The 23,450-nt window shown below is 46.9% G+C and overlaps 1 protein-coding gene across 20 annotated transcripts in view; it reads left to right on the plus strand.

Annotated features, from left to right (window-relative positions):
* Positions 1–23,450, plus strand: part of LRRC20 (leucine rich repeat containing 20) — an 86,970-nt gene that overhangs the window by 20,492 nt on the left and 43,028 nt on the right. For 16 of the 20 annotated variants that reach the window (XM_074001911.1, XM_074001909.1, XM_005565631.5 and 13 more), the window contains one exon: positions 18,488–18,637. The exons of 2 other annotated variants lie outside the window; for them this stretch is intronic. In XM_074001911.1, coding sequence (XP_073858012.1) covers positions 18,613–18,637 — 25 coding nt within the window. In that variant the 5' untranslated portion in view covers positions 18,488–18,612. Of the gene's footprint in view, positions 1–7,910; positions 8,029–17,690; positions 18,259–18,487; positions 18,638–23,450 lie in introns of those variants that run through there. 2 more of the 20 variants (XM_074001912.1, XM_065520965.2) reach the window with 2 other exon arrangements.

The following is a 23,450-nucleotide window of genomic DNA, read 5'->3' on the forward strand; positions in this document are numbered from 1 at the left end:
ACTCCAGTGCTGACCTTTAGCAGTTCTGTCTGTATTAAACCCTCATTGGCTTCTTCTACGCAATGAGTAAAACCCAAGCTCATACCACAAAGCTGTGGATGGCCTGACACTTGCCAAATTCTCTGACTGCACTTTGAGTAGCTTGGGGCTTCCCTCATCTTTACAGCCCAGACTATCAGTCCTTTGAACTATTAAGCCTTTCTAGCCACAGGCCTTTGCACATGCTGTTCCCTTTGCCTGGGATGCTCTTCCCTGTTCTTCATGTGTCTGGGCCCTTCTTATACTTTAAGGCCCAGCCTAAATGCTTCTTTTTTTTCAAGATGGCGTCTCACTGTGTCACCCAGGCTGGGGTGCAGTGGCACGATCTCAGCACACTGCAACCTCTGCCTCCTGGGTTCAAGTGATTCTTGTGCTCCCAGTCTCCAGGCAGTGGTGTTTGTCCAGGGAAGACATGGTGCACAAGGCACTGGTTGGCGACGTTTGTTGCTGTTTCCTGGGTCCCATTGGTCATGCATCTGTGAGCTCAGGAAGACAAACAACTGCTCTGAGAAACCATTGCTTACAGGGATGGATTCCTTGCTCTATCAAGCCCCGAAAGATTGTGTGATGAGGAGAAAGGTACTGTAGAAATCTGGTCAGTCGGTAACTGAAGCCCTCTATCCCCAGGGTGCCTTGTCGGTTCAGTGGGTACAGCTCTCGCAGTTTCCAGCTGCGGCCCCCCTCGCCCTCTGTCCTGCTGCAGGTGGATTGGGTTGTCTGGCATCTCATCACACCTGAAGATAACCTTGAGAGTAGTTTTGTGCATCCCACGTTTGGAGAGGCATAGCCTGTGTTCATTTCTGCGTTTCACAGATAGGGAGGTTGAGGCCTCACACGTGACTTGCCCAAAGACACCTGAGTTAAAGGCAGCAGCAGATCCGGGTTTCTGGACTTTCTCTGTAGGGCGATGTTCTCAAGAAGAAGTCAAGGCCACCCTTTGCCTACTTACTGTGTGGCTTTGAGCAAGTTCTTAACTTCTCTGGGCTTTTGTTTTCTTATCTGCAAAAAGGGACTGATTGCTGCTTTCCTTGCAGGAAGACCTCAGGGCCTGCCCAGGCCTCTCCAAGGTCTGGCTTGGCCACATGGCCTCCTCCACTCGGACCAGCTGTGGTCCCTTTAGAGCCATTGGTGGCCACACTGTTAGTGTCATCCTGGCTGCTGTTTCTATTCCCTTTTGTATGTATATGTTTGTGGTGAGTCATCGGTTAAATTAAAATAATTTAATATCTCAAATTGTTGACTGTGTGTCATTTGATTGTATTCTGTGTGGGGTTTACTTTTGATTTTAATTGAATATGGGCTTCTTTTCTCCTTACTGACTTGCCAGGAAGGAGATTTTTTTTTTGGGGGGGGGAAGTCCCAAAGCCCATGATAGCACACGCAGTTGTCTCCTTGTCCAGGGGTTGTTAGAATAAATGCAATCCAGGGGTCATTTCTCTCCTCCAGGGATGACAGAACTGAAGCACATCTTTTTCAGATTCTCAAATAAAAACAATATTTTTGCATCCTTATAGCAGCATCTCTTACTTACTGAGCACAAACTACCTGCCAGGCGCTGTGCTAAGAGCCTTGCAGATGTTTTATTTCATGATCAGAACGACCTGTTCATTGGATCCTGTTGTCCTCATTTCTTTTTGAGGTATATTCAAATACTGTAACATTTACATTTAAAAATATACAATGCAGTGTTTATTTGTATATTCAGAAGATTGTATAACCATCACTGCTGTCTGATCCTAAGCCATTTTCATCACTCAAAAAAGAAACCCCGTACCATGAGGAATCCTTTCCCATTTCCTGACCTCCGCCAAGCCCCGGGCCATTATCAGTCTACTTTGTGTCTCTATAGATTGCCTCTTCTGGACATTTTATGTAAATGGAATCATGCAACATTTGTCGTTTTGTGACTGGCTTCCTTCACATAGCAAAATGTTTTCAAGGTTCATTCATGTTGTAGCGCATGTCAGGATTTCATTCCTTTTTATGGCTGAATACTATTCCATTGAATGGATATACAACATGTCCTTTATCTGTTCATCAGCTAATGGACATTTGGATTGTCTCCACTTTTGGGCTATTGTGAAAATGCTGCTGTGAACATTTGTATAAAGGTGGATTTTTTGTTTTGTTTGCTTTGTTTTTTGTTTTGTTTTGTTTTGAGATGGAGTCTCACTCTGTTGTCCAGGCTGGAGTGCAGTGGCGCCATCTTGGCTCACTGCAACCTCCGCCTCCCGGGTTCAAGCAATTCTTCTGCCTCAGCCTCCCGAGTAGCTGGGACTACAAGCACCTGCCACCATGCCCGACTAATTTTTGTGTTTTTAGTGGAGATGGGCTTTCACCATATTGGCCAGGCTGGTCTCGAACTCCTAACCTTGTGATCTGCCTGCCTCGGCCTCCCAAAGTGCTGGGATTACAGGCGTGAGCTACTGTGCCCAGTACTACATACAGGTTTTAAAACTTTATTTATTTATTTTTATTTTTTTGAGACAAAGTCTCAAAAGGTCTATCTCTGTTACCCAGGCTGGGGTACAGTGGCATGATCTTGGCTCACTGCAACCTCTGCCTCCCAAGCTCAAGTGATCCTCCCACCTCAGTCTCCCAAGTAGCTGGCTGGGACTACAGGCATGCACTACCACACCCAGCTACTTTTTGTATTTTTTTTTTATAGAACCAGGGTTTTACCGTGTTGCCCAGGATGGTCTTGAACTCTTGAACTCAAGTGATCCTCCTGCCTTGGCCTCCCAAAGTGCTTGGGTGACAGGTGTGAGCCACCGTGCCCAGATTGCATACAGGTTTTTGAAAGAGCTCTTGTCCTTGCTTTACTGAAGAGGAAACTGAGATTGGGGTTAAGTAACTTGCCTGAGGTCCCACAGCAAGAAAGAGTTGGCCCAAGAAAGGACTCAATTTGGATTATGAGAAGATGTTGCTTTCTAGGTCTCTTGTGTGGTTAGAAGCTATTCTGACTGTTTGAGCGTGACAGCCACTGGCTGGAGGGCCTGGGGCTCAGCTTTCTTCTCCGAGGCCGACTCTCTGTAGCACATTATTTCCTAGAGAGGCTGGGGCTTCTGCAGCAGGATTTGAGAAGGCACTTCTGAGATGCAGGATTTGTGTGTGCGGCGTTTGTCAGAGGGTTGTCCGCACAGCTGGTGAGCCGTCGGCTGCTCTCCCCAGCAGCTCCTGTGAGCTTTTCCCTGGCAGGACTTTAGCTCTGTTCCTCATGTCCCCATCAACACCCATCTCCACTGAGCTGGGTTTTTGAGGGAAAACATACCCCAAGGGTCACTGCATGTTAGGGATGTTCCTTTCTTTAAACTGAAGGTATTTGTAAGAAGTCATTAAGTTCTTGTAAAACTCTTGCACAATATGCAAGTCCATGAAATAGGAAGTGAAAGAAAAAAATCCCCCTAAACCCACTGGCACATTCAAGTTGAGTGGTTTCCCCACGTCTTAGAAGACGCCTGTTCCCGAAGTGCCTTTCTGCCCTTCTCTCCCCGACGACCCTCCCAGGCCCAGTAGCTGTGTGTGCTATTGTGGTGGGACTTTCTGGACGTATGTGGTCCTCGGTGAGCTATTCCTCCCATGCCCTTTTCTCTATAAGGGGCATGAGACAGGAAACAGGCTCAGAAACACTGCTCTAGAGATCAGGAGTTAAACACCCCCAAAGACCTAAAAGTGGTTGTCCCTGGGGGAGGGGATTTGCCGAGGGGGAGCAAGTCTGGCTGCTTTGTGTCTTAAGCCTTTTAGAGCTAGCCAACTCTGTAAGCACTGCAACAAACAGCTTTGTTAAAGTGATGCCTAACTGTGCCCAGTGTGCAGGGTCCCTTGATGAGCAGTTGTTTTCTCGCTTTCTGCATCCTGTGTGTCCCTACTTTGGAAATTGAGTGGCATTTCAGAGACTGGCAGCTCAAGTCATGGGGGGCTCCTCTTTGGCAGAGGGCTGCCTGAAAAGCCTTTGTTTAGCAGAATCATGGAGTCAGAGGATGTCTGGCCAGGTTGAGACCCCAAATCATCTAGTCCAAACCCTCATTTTACAGATGAGGGGACAAGGCCCATGAAGAAGCAGTGTGTCTGAGCCCCCTGGCTGATAGTGGAGGGGCTGGGATGAGAATTTGGCCTCCTGAGTTACAGCCCAGGGTGGCCTCCACACCGAGGGTCACATGTGCCTCTGAGCACCAGAAGCGTGAACAAAGCAAGAGAAGAGAGTGAAGAGACTCTGTGTCTGCGGCTCTGTCCTGAAATAGTCTGCTCAGAGGGGAGGCAGGAGGCACCCCGGCACAAAAAATTTCCAGGAGTGAGTAAACCTCATGCCCTTAGGCAGGCAGGAGCAGCCAGCTCTGTTACTGTCATTACCACCCATTATCATCATCAGAACGGGAAGCAGCTACAGCAGGAGGAGGCCTGGCCCCTCTAGGCCAGTGATGCTTCAGTTAAGACACAGATGCCTGGGCCCTACCCCCAGAGTTTCTCATTCTATGGGACTGGGGTGGTGCCTGAGAATGTGCCTTTCTGACAAGTTCTGGGGTGATGCTGATGCTGTGGGTGATGCTGATGCCCTTGGAGAACCACTGCACTGGACTAGCCCTTGCTATTCAGTGTGGTCCTTGGACCTGCTGGGTGGAAATGCAGATTCTTAGGCCTCACCCAGACATGTGACATCAGAATCGCACATTGGCAGTGTCCCCAGGTGGCACACTGTAGTTTAAGAGGCAATGGTATGGTGCAGAGTTCACGTGGCTGCACGTTAGAATCACCCAGGGAGCTTTTACCCTCCCTCCCATTCCCAAGCCCCAGCCCCCACTAATTCAGTCAGACTCTGGGAGAGAGGCTTAGGCATGGAGAGTCTAGAGAGCTCCCAAGGTGGCTCCTGGTCGTGGCCAAATCCTAGAATCCACAGTGGCAGCTGCGAGGGGCCTTGGAGATGATCAGTTGCAATTTACCAAGATTTGAAAACTAAGGGCATAAGGACCCAAGGTCCCAAAGACAGTAAGTGACAAATCCAGGCTCTTGATACCCTGAAGACTCTTTCACCAGCTCTTTCAACTCTAAGTCCCCTTTTATATAGCTCCATGGGAACTGCAATATACCAGTGTTCCCGGGGAACCCATTGTGAGTCATGGAAGATCTGTCTGCTCGTTGGAAACCTACTATCTCCCATTCTGTTTCAGCATGGCAGGCTGTCCTGAATGCGGGTTACATATTCTAGGGAGGCAATGTAGCTTGGTGGTTAGGGGCAAACCCTTAAGCTCAGCGGCTTGCTAGCCAAGTAAGCTCTGCAGCTTACTAACCAAGACCTATGGCTCTGTGTCTCGATTCATCCTCTATACAAAAGGAATAGTAATAATAGTGCCCATCTCGTGGATCATCTGAGGTCAGGAGTTCCAGACCAGCCTGACCAAAATGGTGAAACCCCATCTCTACTAAAAATACAAAAATCAGCCAGACGTGGTGGTGCGTGCCTGTAGTCCCAGCTACTCAGGAGGCTGAGGCAGGAGAATTGCTTGAACCTGGGAGGCGGAGGTTGCAGTGAGCCGAGATCACACCACTGCACTCCAGCCTGGGCGACAGAGCAAGACTCCATCTCAAAAAAAATAAAACATAATAAATAGTGCCTATCTCGTGGGGATGTTGTGGGGGTTAACTGAGTTAATACATGACAATGCTGAGGTCACTAATTGCAAGCAGCAGGCACTTTGTAAATTTTTTTTATTATTTCATTAACTGGTTGGCCTTGAATAAGTCATATGACTTAGAACAATTTGTTTAACTTCTCCGTGATTCAGTTTCCTTAACTGTTAACCGGGGGTAAGCATAGTAGTGACCTATTTATAGGGTGGTTGTGAGGAGTGGATGGAATACAAGGTCTGAAGCCCCAGCACAACTTCTGTCACACACCTGTTGTCAATCAGTGGTGGCTGCAGTTATGTGTTAGAGACTCAACACTGCAGGAGAAAGTTCTGGCCAGGCCAGAGTCTGAGTCTGAGCTAGCTTGGTCCTGCTCCTCTCACGGGAGCAGCTAGAATCATGAGGATTGAAGTTTCTGGGGATGTTTTTGCCTGGAAAAAAGTTTATAATGTTCCATGGTTGCCAGCAGCTGGGGGATGGGAAAATGGGGGGTTAACAAGTAAAGAGTTTCAGTTTCGCAAGGTGCAAAAGTCCTGGAGATTGGTTGATTGCACAACAATATAAATACACTTAAAGCTACTGAACTGTACATTTAAAAATGGTTAAGATGGCACATTTTTAAAAATACTTAATTTTTAAAGGGCAGTGTTAGGTTCCCAAGGTTCAGAGCAAAATTAAGAGTTAAAAATAGAGATTTTCCAATATACTCCCCTCTGCCCACAAACAGGCATAGCCTTCTCCGTGATCAACATCCTCCACCAGAGGGGCATATTTGCCACAATTGGTGAACCTATGTTGGTGCATCATTGTCACCCAAAGTCCATGGTTCACATCAGGGTTCACTCCTGGTGTTGCACAGTCTTAGGCTCAGATTAATGTATAATGACATGTGTCTGCCACACGTCACTTTCACTGCCTGAGCATCCTCTGTGCTCTGCCTGCTAATCCCTTGCCACTGATAAAATGCTACGTTTTTTAAAGCAGTTTTTAAAAGGAGGATTTATTTGACAAGTTTCACTTAGCACAATATACCCAAAAGGAAGCCACACTACAATGAAAGATTTAAATCAAGGCCTCAGAATTTCATATAAACACCAAGACCAAAATTTTAAAGTATTGGTATTGCGTTTCAAATTTTTCCCATTAACTTAAAAAAAAAAGCTTAAACTTACATGCGTTACAGGTTATTAAATGAAACTAGAATTAACAAACGTGCCAAAATGTTTCCAGACACAGCACTTACCTTGAGTTTTTCCAAAAAAAAAAAAGCGTGTCTTTCCACATTGAAGCAAACATATTGAACCAAACAGTGTTCAATATTTAACATAATTCAACTTCACTAAAATACGCTAAGTGCATCCTATAATACAACTAACTTGAGAAAAGCTGGAACTTGTTTAACAGCTGTAGTTCACTTGGCTTCACTGTTACATCCTAGGTGAGTATTGTGTTACAAAATAATGAGCCTTAAGTCTTCATAACAATCCTGATTTCCACTAGAGAGTAAGCATAAATCACAAGCTTGTACTGCAGAAACTGTTAAGCTGAAGTTTTTTTTTTTTTTTTTTATTTAAGTTGACCAAGAGTCAGTGATTAGGATTGATCGATTCCATTTCCCTCCACCTCTCACACTGGACGTGTTAGACATCCCTCTCATTCCACTCATGCCCACAGATGCACAGCTTCCACCACTCTAGTTGCTGCTATTCATTGCTCCTTGGCTACCTATGCAATGTTTGATTGAAAATCAGTGGAGTTTTCCTGTGAAACTTGGTCATATCGCTTGCTAAATTTTTATGTTATGTGTATTTTACAATAATTAAAAAGAAACTGTTTATAATGTCCTTTGTCATCATTTATGTAAAGGATTACCATGCAGAAGAGAGAGCAGCAGGACTAGTGAGTGGTGGAGCATTGCAGTTATTAACACAGTTCATGAAAGAGCTCTCTAACAGTTAAACTCATTCTATGGAAGGAGGAGTGAGCCCCCCCATCACCAGTATTCAAGGAGAACTCTATGACCTCACATGGAGACATGGAGAGATTTCAGGCCTCAGATTGGAGACAGTGTTACTCAGTGTTTCCCAAGTTTGCCTATTGGTAAGAATCACCTGGGGATATTGTTAAAAACAAATTTCCTGGCACCATCCCAGATTCACTGAAAGGTAGAATATCTGGGGGAGGGTGCAAAGACCAGCCTCATCAGATGATTCTCTCTCTCTTTTTTTTTTTTTTTCTTTTTGAGACAGGGTCTCACTCCGTCGCCTAGGCTGGAGTACCATGGCACGATCTCGGCTCACTGAGGCCCTGACTTCCTGGGCTCAAGCAATCCTCCCACCTCAGCCTCCTGAGTAGCTGGGACTACAGGTGTGCACCACCATGACTGGCTAATTTTTTTGTATTTCTAGAGACAGGGTCTCACTATGTTGCCCAGGCTGGTCTCAAACTCCTTGGTTCAAGCAATCCTCCTGCCTCAGTCTCCCAAAGTGCTAGGATTACAGGCATGTGCCCAGCCTCCAGTTAATTCTAACTTGGACGTTTGGCAAACGTGGGCCAAATGACCCCCAGTCTCCTAACCCTGAGGTTCCATGAAGAAAGCTTCTCAGTGAGAGTGGGTCACTCTGGCCACAGAGTTCCTCCAGTAGCCTTGGGAGCCTTACTTCTTGGCTAGTTCACAAGCCCATGTGCTTACTGGCCTGAGTCCCTGACACCCTTGCCTCTGGGCCCTGTGACTTGGTTGCCAGGGGAGTCCCTCTCCACTTCCCACTCTTAGGCCCTGTCACCAGGCCCACTTCTCAGCAGGGGCTGGCAGGGGTCAAAGTTCTATATTTCTAAGTCACCATGCAAGCTCTACCGGGCGCTCTTGAATTCCAACTGAATGTTCTCTCTTGGATTTTGCTCCTTCTGCCCTGATTCTGCCCACTGGTTACCTTTCATCAGGCATTCACTAGAATTAATGAGATAAGCTTTAATAAAGGACCCAAGCGATTTGAATAAAAGGCTTCTTTATTGACACAAAGTACTGTTCTAATTAGAAGTTTGGGGACATACAGTTTGGTCTTCTTACAATAATAATTATAATGGAGAGGATTATTATGGCTTGTGTTTATTGTACCGCTACCGCCTCCCGCAAGGATCTTTCTGTTCCCTGCTGCAGCCCAGGTGTCAGCGGCTGGGGCTGCTAGGGAAAGTCTGGCTGCTGTCTACATGGTGCTGGAGGAGCCTGGCATTGCCCCTTGTAGCCAATTACCCACCACGCCATTCCTGACCCCTGTCGGGGTCTGTGACCGCCAAAATGATGCTAATCATTTAGCACTAAAAGATTCCAATGCCAGGAGCCTTCCTCTCTGAGCATTCATGCAGCAAGGGCGAGGCTCTGAGAAATGGTAGAAGAAGGCAGAGCTCAAGGGGGGAGTCCCAGAGGGGTGACAGCCCTTTGCTCATGCTGTGGCTCACTCCTGGGTTCCCTTCCCTCTCTCCTTTTTGTCTGTAGAACTCTCATCCATCCCCCTGAATCTAGGGTGACCGTAAACATCCCAATCTGCCAGTGATGGAGGAGGGATTCCCCAGGATGAAGGACTCTCAGTGCTAAAATTAGGAAAGTCCTGCTTAAACTACCCTACTGGTCACCCTACTTGAATCTTTGGTGTTGAATCTTTGCATTCAGATTTTTTTATCCCATCGCTGTATCACAATGACCATATGTGACCCCTACACTATCAACACCTATCAACACCAGCCTCATTCTCCTGCTGTGAGGATAACTCAGGTTGTTAAAGGAATTAAATGAGTTAATATAGAAAAAGTGCCTAGAACTGTGTCTGGCACGTAGCAAATATTCAGTGCTATTAGCTGTGTTTGTTTGTTTATTTATTTATTTATTTATTTATTTATTTATTTATTTATTGAGATGGAGTCTTGCTCTGTTGCCCAGCCTGGAGTGCAGTGGCACGATCTCTGCTCACTGCAACCTCTGCCTCCTGGGTTCAAGCAATTCTCCTGCTTCAGCCTCCTGAGTAACTGGGATTACAGGCATGCACCACCATGACCAGCTACTTTTTGTATTTTTGGTAGAGACAGGGTTTTACCATGTTGACCAGGATGGTCTCGAACTCCTGACCTCAAGTGATCCACCTGCCTCAGCCTCCCAAAGTGCTGGGATTACAGGCATGAGCCACCGCGCCCAGCACTGTGTTTGTTAACTTGAATGGGACCTTTGAGATCACCAGCTCAGCCTCTGTCTGGTTTAGGAATTCTCTCTGTGGGGACCCTGCCTGACCATGCTCCTTGATGCAGTCCTCACATCCCCACCCAGGAGCCTTTTCTTTATGCCTTGATGAACTATATACTGTCTGTGCTGAGGACCCATAGAGAATGAGACCTTCTCAATGACATCCCACAGCTCCTTGAGGACAACTCTCTCCTGTCTACAGCCTGGATCTTCTCTTCTCTGGGTGGGGCCCCCCTTCCCTAGTGGGACCTGGCCCCCAGCCACATCTTGGCTGTGTTCTCTGGCAGCAGTGCTGTCTGTTCCTATAAACTCAGGGCCCAACATTGAACTTGGGGCTCCTGGGGCTTTTTCCTTCTGCAAATAGGTAGAATGGGTATAGATGGTGCCCAACCTCCGAATGAGACCTGCAGAGGAATTTCCAGAGGAGAGAAGGTGACTGGCTCGTGCAGAAGGCTGTTGGCCCCTTCCCCGGAGGCATTGAGGGCTCTGAACTGGAAGGGCCTACAGGAGTTTGTAGTCAAGACCTCAGTTTCTCGTGGGGGAGCTCAGCATAGACTCCCTTTCTCTGGCCTGCTTTAGGTGTGTTTTTGGCTCAAGGGGGCAGTAGAGTGGAGTAGTTGGGACCCCTGGCTTCCTGATCCACCTAACCTGGATCCAAATCTCCCTGTCCTCACTTCTGGCTGTATGACCTTGGGCAAGTCACTTTATTACAGTTTCCCGTGTGCAGAGGGGATAGTTCATACTTATATAGCACATGTGAAATAGTAAATGGTGTTGTTTATGGTTATCATTCCCATCCCCCTTGCATGGCATGCAGTATATTGCCCCTTGTGTACAGATGGGAACATGACTGGGTAAGGATGAGATTTGCTCCTGGATCTCCATTTTCTTGTCCCGGGACCATGGAGAACTGTTCTGGAGATCATGGACCACTCTCCTCCCAGCAGGGGTGAGAGTCCACGTGCTGTGTTAGCGGCTGGCGATGGGGCTGGGATGAGGGGTGTTTGCATTACATCCCAGCAGGGCCCTTCTGTGGAACTCCTGGATGGCCTTGGCTGTTGGTGGCAGCCAGGCTGTTCTGGGTAGGAGCTTGGTGGTGCACCCCTGTCACATGCATCCCGGCCTCTGGTGGGTGGTGTAGGGGTCACATAATGGAGGAAAGAGATGGAATCCCTGGGGACACAAAAAAGTCACAGGATACAGTGCAGATCAGTGCCTGGCACACAGGAGGGCCTCAATAGCTATTTGTGGAGAGTGAAAGGAAGAAGCAGGTGTCGGCGGCGACATTCCAGACCCTCAGCATCCTCTAGTATTAGGGAAGTGTGGTCTTGCGACTTGTCAGTTGGCCAGATGAAGCCGCAGAGGGCTTGTATGTTGCTTGTTTTTTTTGTGTGTGTGTGTTTGTTTTTTGGGTTTTTTTTTTCTGAGACCGAGTCTCGTTCTGTCACCCAGGCTGGAGTACAGTGGTATGATCTCGGTTCACTGTAACCTCTGCCTCCCGGGCTCAAGCAATTCTCCCATCTCAGCCCCCCAAGTATCTGAGATTACAGGACACGCCCCCATACCCAGCGAATTTTTGTATTTTTAGTAGAGATGGGGTTTTACCATGTTGGCCAGGCTGGTCTTGAACTCATGACCTCAAGTGATTTGCCCGCCTTGGCCTCCCAAAGTGCTGGGATTACATGCGTGAGCTGCCATGCCTGGCACTTGTATGTTGCCTAAACCAAAGACTGGAAGGGTGGGTGGTGTGAGGCTGGGATAGTGTGTGGATGGCCCAGGTGGCTGGAATGAGACTGTGGGCTGGACATTTCTGGGCTGATCTACTCCAGGAAGACAGGCTGCTTTGAGTACCCTTGGAAATAACTTGCATGGTTTTATGGCTTCTTCCTCCTTTGTAAGCACTTTCTCTCCCCACTGTGAGGAGTGGTGGTGCCTGAAAGCTTCTATTCACAGCTCTGCCCCAGCCCAATGCAGAGTTCCTGTATTTCTTGGGTCTGCTTTTCCCTATTTCCCTCACTGACGAAGAGCTGGCTGCCCTCAATTTATCTGTGAATTTGCCAAGTTATTTTTTCCAATAAAAGTTCATTTTAGCACTTAGGGAGCATGAGGCAGGTGGATCGCTTGAGGCCAGGAGTTGGAGACCAGCCTGGGCAGCATGATGAAACACTGTCTCTACTGAAAATACAAAAATTAGCAGGGCATGGTGGCATGTACCTGTAGTCCCAGCTACTTGGGAGGCTGAGGTGGGAGAATCACTTGAGCTTGGGAGGTGAAGGTTGCAGTGAGCCAAGATCATGCCACTGCCCTCCAGCATGGGTGATAGAGCGAGATCCTGTCTCAGAAAAATAGCTAATTTTATGATACATTAATTTTTTATTTAAAAAGTACAGTATCACTGTATACAGATACTTGGCAAATGGTTTTATATAAATATAGAATGGTATTTTACTTTGTATAAAGTAAACAACCATGAAGACTATAATTTAGTAACAAATTGCTCAAATCCTTTGAAATAACCACGGTTAGCATTCTCGTTATTTTTCTTTCTATTGTCTTTTCTAGGCATGTATCATTTTATACCTAGTTGGAATTACAGTGTGCATATGCTTTTTATGTCCTGCTTCAGAAAAAAACCCTACGCTCTGTAACATGAATGATTCAACAAGAGAAACAATCAACACACCTGGGTTGATAATGCTATTTAAGGAGCTCTACCAACATTTGGGAGAAAAAAATGCCACAGCTCCAAGTAGAAAAATAGTGAGACATGAATAGAATTTTCCACAGGGGAAACAAATGGTTAATACTTATTTTATTTTATTAGAGATAGGGTCTTGCCCTGTTGCCCAGCCTGAGTGCAGTGATGCAATCACAGCTTACTGCAGCCTTGAACTGGGCTCAAGTGATCCTCCCGCCTCATCCTCCCAAGTACCTGGGACTACATACAGGCACCACCATGTCAAACAAATTTATTTTATTTAGTTTTTTGAGACGGAGTCTCTCTGTCATTCTGTCACCCAGGCTGGAGTGCAGTGATACAATCTCGGCCTTCTGGGTTCAGGCAGTTCTCCTGCCTCAGCCTCCTGAGTAGCTGGGATTACAGGCGCCCGTCACCATACCTGGTTAAATTTTGTATTTTTAGTAGAGATGAGGTTTCATCATGTTGGCCAGGCTGGTCTCAAACTCAAGTGATCTCCCTGCCTCAGCCTCTCAAAGTGATGGGATTATGGTGTGAGCCACCGTGCCCGGCTGTATTTTATTTTGTGTAGAGATGGGTCTTGCTGTGTTGCCCAGGTTGGTTGTGAACTGGCCTCGAGTGATCCTCCAACCTAGGCCTTCCAAAGCTTGGGGATTATAGGTGTGAGCCACCATGCCTAGCTGAAAAACAGTTAATTAACCATGAAAGATAATCAGTCTCACTATTGAAAATATTGCAAATTAAAGCAGGGATACTATTTCCTTTGATCAACTTAGCAAGGCTTTCTTTTCTTTTTAATGATCCTATTGTTTGTTGGATAGGTTACATGTAAATTGGCATAAATATTCTGGAAAGCAATTTGGAAACACATCAGGAGCTACATATTTGTTTACTAATTATGTTTTTTCCTTTGTAAATATCTTACGTCCTTGTCTTCTCAGGTGGTCTCAATTTTTTCTTTATTCAATTATATTGAGTAGTTTCAGTAATAAAGAGGACTCTGTACGCATCCTATTTACAGATCCCTGTTGCTGGCTTTATTCTAAGCTTCAAAGTGTTTTCTATGTTTTCAATGCAGTTAGTTTTTGATCTGTTCCTTTGTGATTCTGTTATACTCCTAGATTTGGGAAGTCATCCTCACTTAAAAGGTTGTATAAATGTTCAATTCTGTTTACTTTTAAAAATTTGGTCTAAAAAGTATTTAAAGTGTAATTATATCTAGGATGTATTTTGATTCTTAGATTGAGTCTTTCTCAAAATTGTTAAGGGGTTATTCTGACATCAGTTGATTAATCCTTCCCTCTCCAGTTTATTTGTGAAGCCTCCTTTAGCATTTATTATGACATTATTTCTGGACTATATTTTCGGAACTATATAATTTCTTTCTATGATCTATTTTCCCTTTTGCCCTCTGTTTTAATTATTTTTGGCTTATAATATTGGTTATAACCTCACCTTTTTTAGAGGGTCTTGCTTATATATTTCCCTAGCTGAACTTTAAAACCATTTAGTTAAGGTTAAAAAAAAAAAAAAAAAAAACCACCTTGTGAGGATTTGGGTAGTAGTTACATTCAACAATATATAAATTAATTTCTTTAAAAAACCAGTGTTTCAATATTTTGACTTGTCATCAATGGACACGTTATATCTCCACATACAAAACCATTCTTAAAAATGTCTTTGTGGGCCGGTTGCTGTGGCTCGCGACTATAATCCTAGCACTTCAGGAGGCCTAGGTGGGCGGATCACTTGAGCTCAGTAATTCAAGACTAGCCTGAGTAACATGGCAAAACCCCAACTACAAAAAATACAAAAATTAGCCGGGTTTGATGGCATGTGCCTGTAGTCCCATCTACCCAGGAAGCTGAGGTGGGAGGATCGCTTAAGCCCAGGAGTTCGAGACCGCAGTGAGCTGAGATCGCGCCACTGCGCTCCAGCCCGGGCAACAGAGCAAGACCCTGTCTCAATAAGCAAACCAAAACAAAACAAAATATCTTTGTGAACTTTTCTACTTTTTTTTTTAATATTGGTCAGATACATTTCTCATTATGCTCATTTCTCTATATTTTATATTGTTGTTAGGAACAGTATCTTTAAAAACTATTTTCTTGCTGGCGCATAGGAATATTATTGCCTTTCGCATGCTTATTTGAATAGCTGCTTTGCTGAGACCATTTTAATTTATGTTGTTTGTCAGATGACTGTCTTGAGTTTCTGAGTTTATACAGTCATTTCATATGCACCTAAGAATCACTTGGTCTGTTTTCAATGTCTGTGCTTTCTATTTAATTGGCCAGACCTAACTTGACTTTTCTCTTCTTTTCTTTTTCTTATCTTTTTTCAGACAAAGTCTCACTGTCACTCAGGCTGGAGTACAGTGGAGTGCAGCGGCTCACTGCAGCCCTGACCTCCTGCGTTCAAGCGATCTTCTTCCCACCTCAACCCCCCAAGTATCTGCGACTCCAGGCACACACCACCATGCCCAGCTAGTTTTTAAATTTTTTTGTAGAGGCAGGGTCTCACTATGTTGCCCAGGCTGGTCTCAAACTCCTGGGCTCAGGCAATCCTTCCACCTTGGTCTCCCAAAGTACTGGGCTTACAGATATGAGCCACCACGCCCGGCCTGGCAAGAACTTTCATGATGCTATTCAGGGATACTAGTGATGAAAGGCATCCTTGTTTTGCTCTTTGTTTTAAAGGGAAAGCTTCTTCCATTACTTTGATGTTGCTCCTGGGATGTATGATGAGATCTGTCTACTCCTACCCAAAGGGACTGGTGTAATTCACAACAACTCCAACAAAACTTCTTTCTAGCCCTTAATATATCTGTCACAAAGTGCTAGAGGGCTTATTGTTTGGAAGTATTACTCTTTTTAGAATCCCCAGCTTGCCCCAAACTCTGAGCCCACAGTGCCTGTTTGCTTCCAGCTCAGCCCTTGCTCTCCCTCTTCTGAAAGCCTGACTTTTGGGACCTTGTTCCTCCCTGGCAGGATTTAGCAGTCTCTCCTGCCAACCCCACCTGCTGATAGAAGAGCTGGGGATTGACATCGGACAGCTGCAGGGCTGGGTTACCAAGTGCAGCCCTGGACCAGAGGAGGCATTAACAACACCCCTTATAGGCTGTCTGGCAGAGGAGCCCTGTGGACCCTCAGTCATCTGTAATTTTGCCCTTTTCCCACCTGTCCCTTTTTTCCCATGAGTCTGCTGGACTTCTGGTACTATGCTCTGGGGGTCTTCTCAGTCCACTGGGAAAACAGCACAAAAAGGGGTTAATACAACACAGGATGAGGAAGTCTTGTTTGCATTATATGAGGCTCAGCTCCTGGAGCAACTGACTGCTTAGGACAGTCAGAGAAGGCTTCATGGAGGAGGTGACATTTGAGCTGGGTCTTGGAGCAAGAGAATAAATCTGTGAGGCAGATGAGGGAGAAAGGCTTCAATTGTGATTATTTCCATGTATTTTGTATTATTGTTGCTGTTAGGAATAGAATCTTTTAAAACCGTATTTTACTGGTTAGGAATAGAATCTTTTAAAACCGTATTTTACTGGTTAGGAATACAATCTTTTAAAACCGTATTTTACTGCTGGCATATAGAAATATTATTGAGTTTCACATGTTTATTTTGGAGCAATTTTCAAAGGCTTAGAAGCCTGGGAGAGCCTGGCCTCTTTGGGGAAAAGATGAGAGTTTTCTGAGAGATAACTGGGGTGGTGCTGTCAGGGTCGATGAGTGCTGCTGGGTGGGAGGTTGGGGGCTGACTGGACACCAGCACAGGAGTGACCCAGAAGACTTCTGGGAGAGATGGGATGGAAGCTGGCCTGGAAGCCTAGAGAGGCTTTAGATCGAGTGGGAAGAGGAGGTAAAGTGGAAGCGGAGGGCTGCTACAATATTTGTAGCATTCCTGCTAAATATCTTCTAGGCGCTTTGTTAGTCATTATTTTACTACATTAAATTTTTCCCAACAGCTCTCCTAGGCAGATGATGGTACCTTCATTCTACAGTTAAGGAAACTGAGGCTCAGGGAACTTGAGTGACACCTTGATGAGCTGGACAGACTAATTTCTGAACCCCTATACTTTTTGTGTCTGTCTGCTGCTATATATATATATGTCATTGATATAATAATATATATAATTATATATGTATATATATCAGCTTTATTGAGATATAATTCACATGCCATACAATTCATCCACTTAAAGTGTACAATTCAGTGGTTTTACTATGTTCAGAGTTGAGCAGTTGTCACCACAATCCAATCTTAGAACTTTTTGTGTGTGTGTGTGATAGTCTTACTCTGTTGCCCAGGTTGAAGTGCAGTGGTGTGATTTCGGCTCACTGCAACCTCCGCCTTCCGGGTTCAAGGGATTCTCATGACTCAGCCTCCCAAGTAGTTGGGATTGCAGGCATGTGCCACCATGCCTGGCTAATTTTTTATTTTTTTATATTTTTAGTAGAGATGGGGTTTCTCTATATTGGCCAGGCTGGTCTTGAACTCCTGGCCTCAAGTGATCTGGCCACCTCAGCCTCCCAAAGTGCTGGGATTACAGGCATGAGCCACTGCGCCCAGCCCAATTGTAGAACATTTTTATTCCCCTACAAAGAACTCCCCCGCCCCCCATCCCTTGCAGCGCTGGCATTCACTAATCTCCTTTCCATCTGTATGCATTTGCCTGTTCTTGACATTTCATATAAATGAAACTGTACAATATTCCGGCCTTTGTAACTGGCTTCTTTTGCCTGACGTCATGTTTTCACGGTTCAGCCATGCTATAGCTGCTGTAACATACATTGGTACTTCATTTCTGTTTTTAAAATGTTTTTTGTGGGGAAGACAGAGTCTTGCTCTGTTGCCCAGGCTGGAGTGCAGTGGTGTGATCTGGGCTCACCGCAACTTCCACCTCCCAGGTTCAAGTGATTCTCGTGTCTCAGCCTCGTGAGTAGCTGGGATTACAGGTATGTACCACCATGCCTGGCTAATTTTTTTATTTTTAGTGGAGATAGGATTTCACCACGTTGGCCAGGCTGGTCTCGAACTCCTGGCCTCAAGCTACCCACCCACTTTGGCCTCCCAAAGTGCTGGGATTACAGGCGTGAGCCACCACGCCTGGCCACTTCATTTCTTTTTATTGCTGGATGATATTGCCTTTCATGGAGAGACCACATTTTGCTGATCCATTCCCCAGTTGGTCGACATTTGTGTTTTTCCACTTTCCGGCTTTTGGGCGGTTGTGAATAATGCTGCCAAGAACATCCACATGTAATGTGTTTTTTTATGGACGTATGTTTTTGTCTCTTGGGTATATACCTAGGAGTGGAGTGACTGGGTCATATGGTAACTCTGTGCTCTGTGTTTAACCGTTTGAGGAACTGCCTGACTGTTCCATGCAGCGGCTTCCCAGCTGCTGCTTGTACGAGACTTGCCTTTAGCATGACAGGACTAGGAAGAAGATCAAACCATAAAGTCTGTGTGAATTGCCTGTTTTCAAAGAAATAGACTATTGTAAAGCACTCTTTAGACTGTGTCTGTGCTGTTGAGTCTTTGTTGATTCTAAAGGGACTTGTGGATTCTGCAGGGTTTCGAGGGCACTGCTATGAATGCCAGTCATCTTTGTGCCGGCAGACATGATTCTGGCTAGCAGACTGTGGCAACAGAGACGGCGCTGGTACAAATCCTTAAGTTCAGGGTGCAAGGGAGGGATAGGTGTGAGCTAATGTCTGTGAGGAAGGTTGCTGGAAGACAGAGGGCAGGCTCTGAAGCCTGGTCCAGGGGAGACAGGTGGGAGGGCAAGGAGGCTGGAAGGAGGCATGGAGGTGGGGTCCATGTGAGTCTGGGACAAGTTCTCAGGCAGCTGTGGCTGATAACTCTCGTTTGTCTTTGTCCTTTGGCTGTAGACCTGGCCGAGTGCAAGCTGGTCTCCTTTCCCATTGGCATCTACAAGGTCCTGCGGAATGTCTCCGGCCAGATCCACCTCATCACCCTGGCTAACAACGAGCTCAAGTCCCTCACCAGCAAGTTCATGACCACGTTCAGTCAGCTCCGAGGTAGGCCCTGGTCAGCTCTAGCCAGAAGGGCATGGCCAGCCCTCATCCTTCAGGCTCTGACCCTGTCTGGGGAGTGCCACCAGAGCTGGTCCCTGGTCAGTGACACCATGAAGTCATTCCCATGGGTAGACTTTGAAAATGGACCTGTGTTCTCTGCAGCTTGGAACTCTCTAGGTCACTTCTGCCTCTAGCTGGCTGTGAAGCACACTGACCAAGGGTCAAGGGTGTGGTTCTTGGAGTGATTCTCTTGTTCTGAACAGACCCGCGGGATGTTTGGGTCCTGAGGCCCTGGGAGTCATTATTTCCCAGTAGTCTTGAATGAGCCCCCTTCTCACCTTCCAATCTAGTGTTGTTCTCCTGTGTTGCTGTCTCAGTTCAGGAGTGAGAGATGCCAGGGATGTTGGCATTTTCTTTCTTTCCTTTTTATTTTTTGAGTCTTGCTCTGTCGCTCAGGCTGGAGTGCAGTGGTGTGATCTTGGCTCACTGCAGCCTCCACCTCCCAGGTTCAAGCAATTCTCCTGCCTCAGCCTCCCAAGTAGCTGGGATTATAGGCATGTGCCACCACATCCGGCTAATTTTAGTATTTTTAGTAGAGGTGGGGCTTCACCATGTTGGCCAAGCTGGTCTCAAACTCCTGACCTCAGGTGATCTGCCTGCCTCGGTCTCCCAAAGTGCTGGGATTACAGGTGTGAGCCACTACGCCTGGCTGATGTTGACATTTTCTCTGCTGGGCATATGCAGAGCATGTGGATGTAGGTGCTTGGTATCAAAGTGGCAGGAGGCCAGCAGGTGGGCCTCATAGATGCTCTAGAAATAGTTCCTCTGGATGGACAAGCAGTGTGCCTTGACTGCTGCAGTGCCTGCCGTCTTCTCCAGAGAGCAGTCCCTCCATCCTTCTATGAGAGGTCACTGCTGCTCAGTGACCCATGTGGCAGAGCTGTGGTGTGGGCGCCTGTTGCACGTTTGTGAAAGGGTGGAGTGGGAGAATTGCAGAGGGCACAGGAAGCCTAGGGGGGCAGATCCTGCTTCATCCCAGACTCACATGGACCCTAACTCCATGCCCCCTTCCAGCCTCCTTGCCCTCCCACCTGTCTCCCCTGGACCAGGCTTCAGAGCCTCTGTCTTCCAGCAGCCTTCGTCACAGGCATTGACTCATACCTGTCCCTCCCTTGCCCCCTGAACTTACGGATTTGTACCAGCGCCGTCTCTGTTGCCACAGTCTGCTAGCCAGAATCATGTCTGCCGGCACAAAGATGACTGGCATTCATAGCAGTGCCCTCGAAACCCTGCAGAATCCACAAGTCCCTTGGGAATCATCAAAGACTCAACAGCACAGATGCAGTCTAAAGAGTGCTTCACAATAGTCTACTTCTTTCAAAACAGGCAATTCACACAGACTTTGTGGTTTGATCTTCTTCCTAGTCCTGTCACACTGAAGGCAAGCCTCGTACACACAGCAGCTGGGAAGCCGCCGTGCAGAACGGTCAGGCAGTTCCTCAAATGGTTAAACACAGAGCACAGGTTTACCAAATGACCCAGTCACTCCCCTCCTAGGTATATACCCAAGATATGTAAAGACATACGTCCACGTTGCCAGGCACGGTGGCTCACGCCTATAATCCCAGCACTTTGGGAGGCTGAGGCAGGTGGAGCGCCTGAGGTCAGGAGTTCAAGATGGCAAAACCCTGTCTCTACTAAAAATACAAAAATTAGCCGGGTGTGATGGCGCATGCCTGTAATCCCAAGTACTTGGGAGGCTGAGGAGAATCGCGTGAACCCAGAAGGTGGAGGATGCAGTGAGCCGAGATTGTGCCATTGCACTCTAGTCTGGGTGATAGAGCAAGACTCTGTCTCAAAAACAAACAAACAAACAAAAAACCAAAAAAGAAACCCAAAAACAAAACCATACATCCGTGCAAAAACACATTACTCACGAATGTTCATGGCAGCATTATTCTTAACAGCCTGAAAGCTAGAAAGTAGAAACATACAAATGTCCATCAACTGGGAAATGGATCCACAAAATGTGGTCTCCCCATGAAAGGGAATATCATCCAGGTTCTGGGAATGCTCTACATGATAGGGATATGAAAAGGGTCTAAGAGAAAAGGGTTTAGAGAAAGAAATACGTGAAATGCTGATGATGCATGAGGGACCCAAGCAAGCCTATCTCATAGGGCTGACTTTAGGCTGGGCAAGCTTCCTAAAGGAGGTATGGGCATTGGGCAGGCCAGGAGGGAGAGGATGCATGAAGTGGCAAATACAGTGCAGGGACAGTGGCTCAGGAGGGAGCTCCAGGCAGGACCTGGAAAGGCCATCATGCAAACAGAAGGACAAGGAGGAGGGATTCGTCTATATAGCTGTTTCTGAGTGAAGCTCACAGAGTTTGTTGCATTTGTGTCTGAAAAGCTAAAATCCCTATGACTTGGAGGACACGGAGAGGCCCCTAGGGGTAGATTTCCAGGTCTGGAACTTTCCAGGCCATAGCTGCCTTTCCAGGCCACCTGTGTCAGTCCCAGGGTCCTCTAGTGCTGTACCTAGCCAATTGGGATTGGATATTTGCTTTCCCAAGGAGGATAGAATGATTGAAAATGGAGGGTGGGGCTGTCTGGGGCCTTGGGGAAGGGCACAGTCAGGCCCTTTGGGTGAGAGGAGAGTTCATTTGTACTTTTCCTTCATTAGACCTTCCCTCGAACACCTTTGTCTCCCAGACCCAGGTCTGGAGGCCTAGGTCTCCACCAGAGTCTCTCCCTGCGGAGACTAGGGTTGCAGGACACATTGTCCTCACCACCCGGTGCTGTGATATGGGTATGGACAAAATGCTGGAAGGGACTGCTGGGAAGAGGAATGAATTCTTAGAGAGTGCCATGGGCAGAGCCTGGGTATGGATGCAAGAACTTTGAAAGTGCTTGACATTTGGGGAGTGGTAAGTAGGCCCTCTCCAGAGGGCACGGGGAAATGTACCAGAGAAATGGCCCTTAGCCCGTGCATCTGTGGGATGCGGAAATGTATTTACATAGCACCTTCTGGTCAGAAGTCTGTTGAAGATGCTGTTTGAACTCCTTCCCTGCTGCCAGTGGCTGCTGACTCCCTCATGCTGCTTTCGAATCACAAAGTGCCTGCTAATCGAATTCACAGAGGCAGCGGATTGAGGGATGTGGTAGCAGCAGCGGGGGTGGGAGCTGAGCACCCTGTTGGGCTCTCACCTTACCTTGAGAGATGGCTCTGGGCCTGAGCCTTTGTTGTGGTTTCTCTTTCAAATAGAAAAGCCCTCTTCTTTTATGTGTGAAGAGGAGGCTTAAACAGGCCTGACTGAGCTCAACAGACCTGCTGTGTCCTCCTCTGGGTGCCTGACAGAGGTGGGCTGCCTCGGTGCTGGGGAGGGAACAAGCTGCTTCGTCCCTGCCTGTCACAATGTTTCCCGGGGCTGCCCTCGGGACTCTTCTGCAAGGCCCAAGGCCCTGGCAGGGGTGAGTCATCTCTAAGTGATTCCATCCCCTTGATGTCCTTCATCCATTTTATGGAAGGAAAAAACAAGACGTGAGAAAGCCAAGGGCATACATGGAATTGGTCTGATCGCAGGTGGGCCCTGCAGAGAGTGTCCCCATGTCCTGCTGTGGCTCTTCTGTCCCTTCTGCTCCTGTATCCCTGTTTCCCCTCTTCCTGTAGTCTTAGCTCTTTTTAGTGAGTGTGTCCTGGGACTGCCAGGCCAGAGGTGTAGGAGACACATCTATGGCAATAAACGAAGCCCAGCCAAATGAGACAAGCAAAGGCTATGTATTCAGAGCTTGCTACAGCAAAGGAGTCAGCCACCATCACTTGTGTGTTGGCAGAGACTCAAAGGCGGGCAGTAGAGTGGTAGAGTGGAAAAAAGGGAAGACTTCAGGTACTCTCTGATTGTTGGCATGGGGGAGTTCTAACTAGAGGCGGAGCATCCTCTGCGATTGACGAGGGGGGCATATTGGCTTTCTCTTGTTGGTTAATTGGAAGTGGGGACAAAAATCGGGAAGCTGTTAGTTATTAATTGAGTCCCGGCCACTTGGGACCAGTTGTTACAGGGATTATTGTTTGGCCTCCTGGATGATTGCTAGAAATAGCAGTCTGACTTCTCACAAATCTGACGTATGGCAGGCTGGTGTCCTGGCTGGTTACTGTGGATCGTGGGTTGGTTTCCTGGGCAGGCTGCTGTGGGTTGTGAGTGGAGTTCTGTTTTTATATTTGGCCTGGTCATTGTCTGTTTGTATATTCAGTCTCTCACACCCCTGCCCATCAACTCAATCCAGCGGATTCCTACAGGCATTGGGTTTGGTGTAGCTGTGGGGATGCATGGGTGAGTGATAACAGCAGAGCCCAAATTCACAGGTGCTCAGCTCCCCCGGCTCCATGCTGAGCGCTCTCCCTGCATCATGTCATTTAGTCCTGGTAGCACCTGTGTCATTTGGGAATGATAAGAAAACTGAGAGCTGGATGTGGCCCCGGAGGAGCTCCCTATCTTGCAGGGGAGGCAGGTTTATGAGCAGACACCATGTCATACATGATGTGAGGGGCGGTGCAGCAGACATTTGCCCACGGTCTGTGGGTGTCCAGGCAGTGGAAGTCAGTTCTGCCTTCAGTGAGCAGGAAATCAGAAAACCTCCAGAGGAAATGGCTTAAAGCGTGGATTTGACAGATGAGAAGGGCTTTACCGGGTAAATAAGAAGGAGTTTCTATAGCATCTTTTGGTACAGTGAAAGGTGTGTTTGGGAAAAAACTAGAAAAGTGGTACAAGACTGAGTGTTACAGAGCAGAGGGATGGTGTGTTGTTAGGGACTGG

This window comes from Macaca fascicularis, chromosome 9, assembly GCF_037993035.2.
Source record: "Macaca fascicularis isolate 582-1 chromosome 9, T2T-MFA8v1.1".
Taxonomy (NCBI): Eukaryota; Metazoa; Chordata; class Mammalia; order Primates; family Cercopithecidae; genus Macaca; species Macaca fascicularis.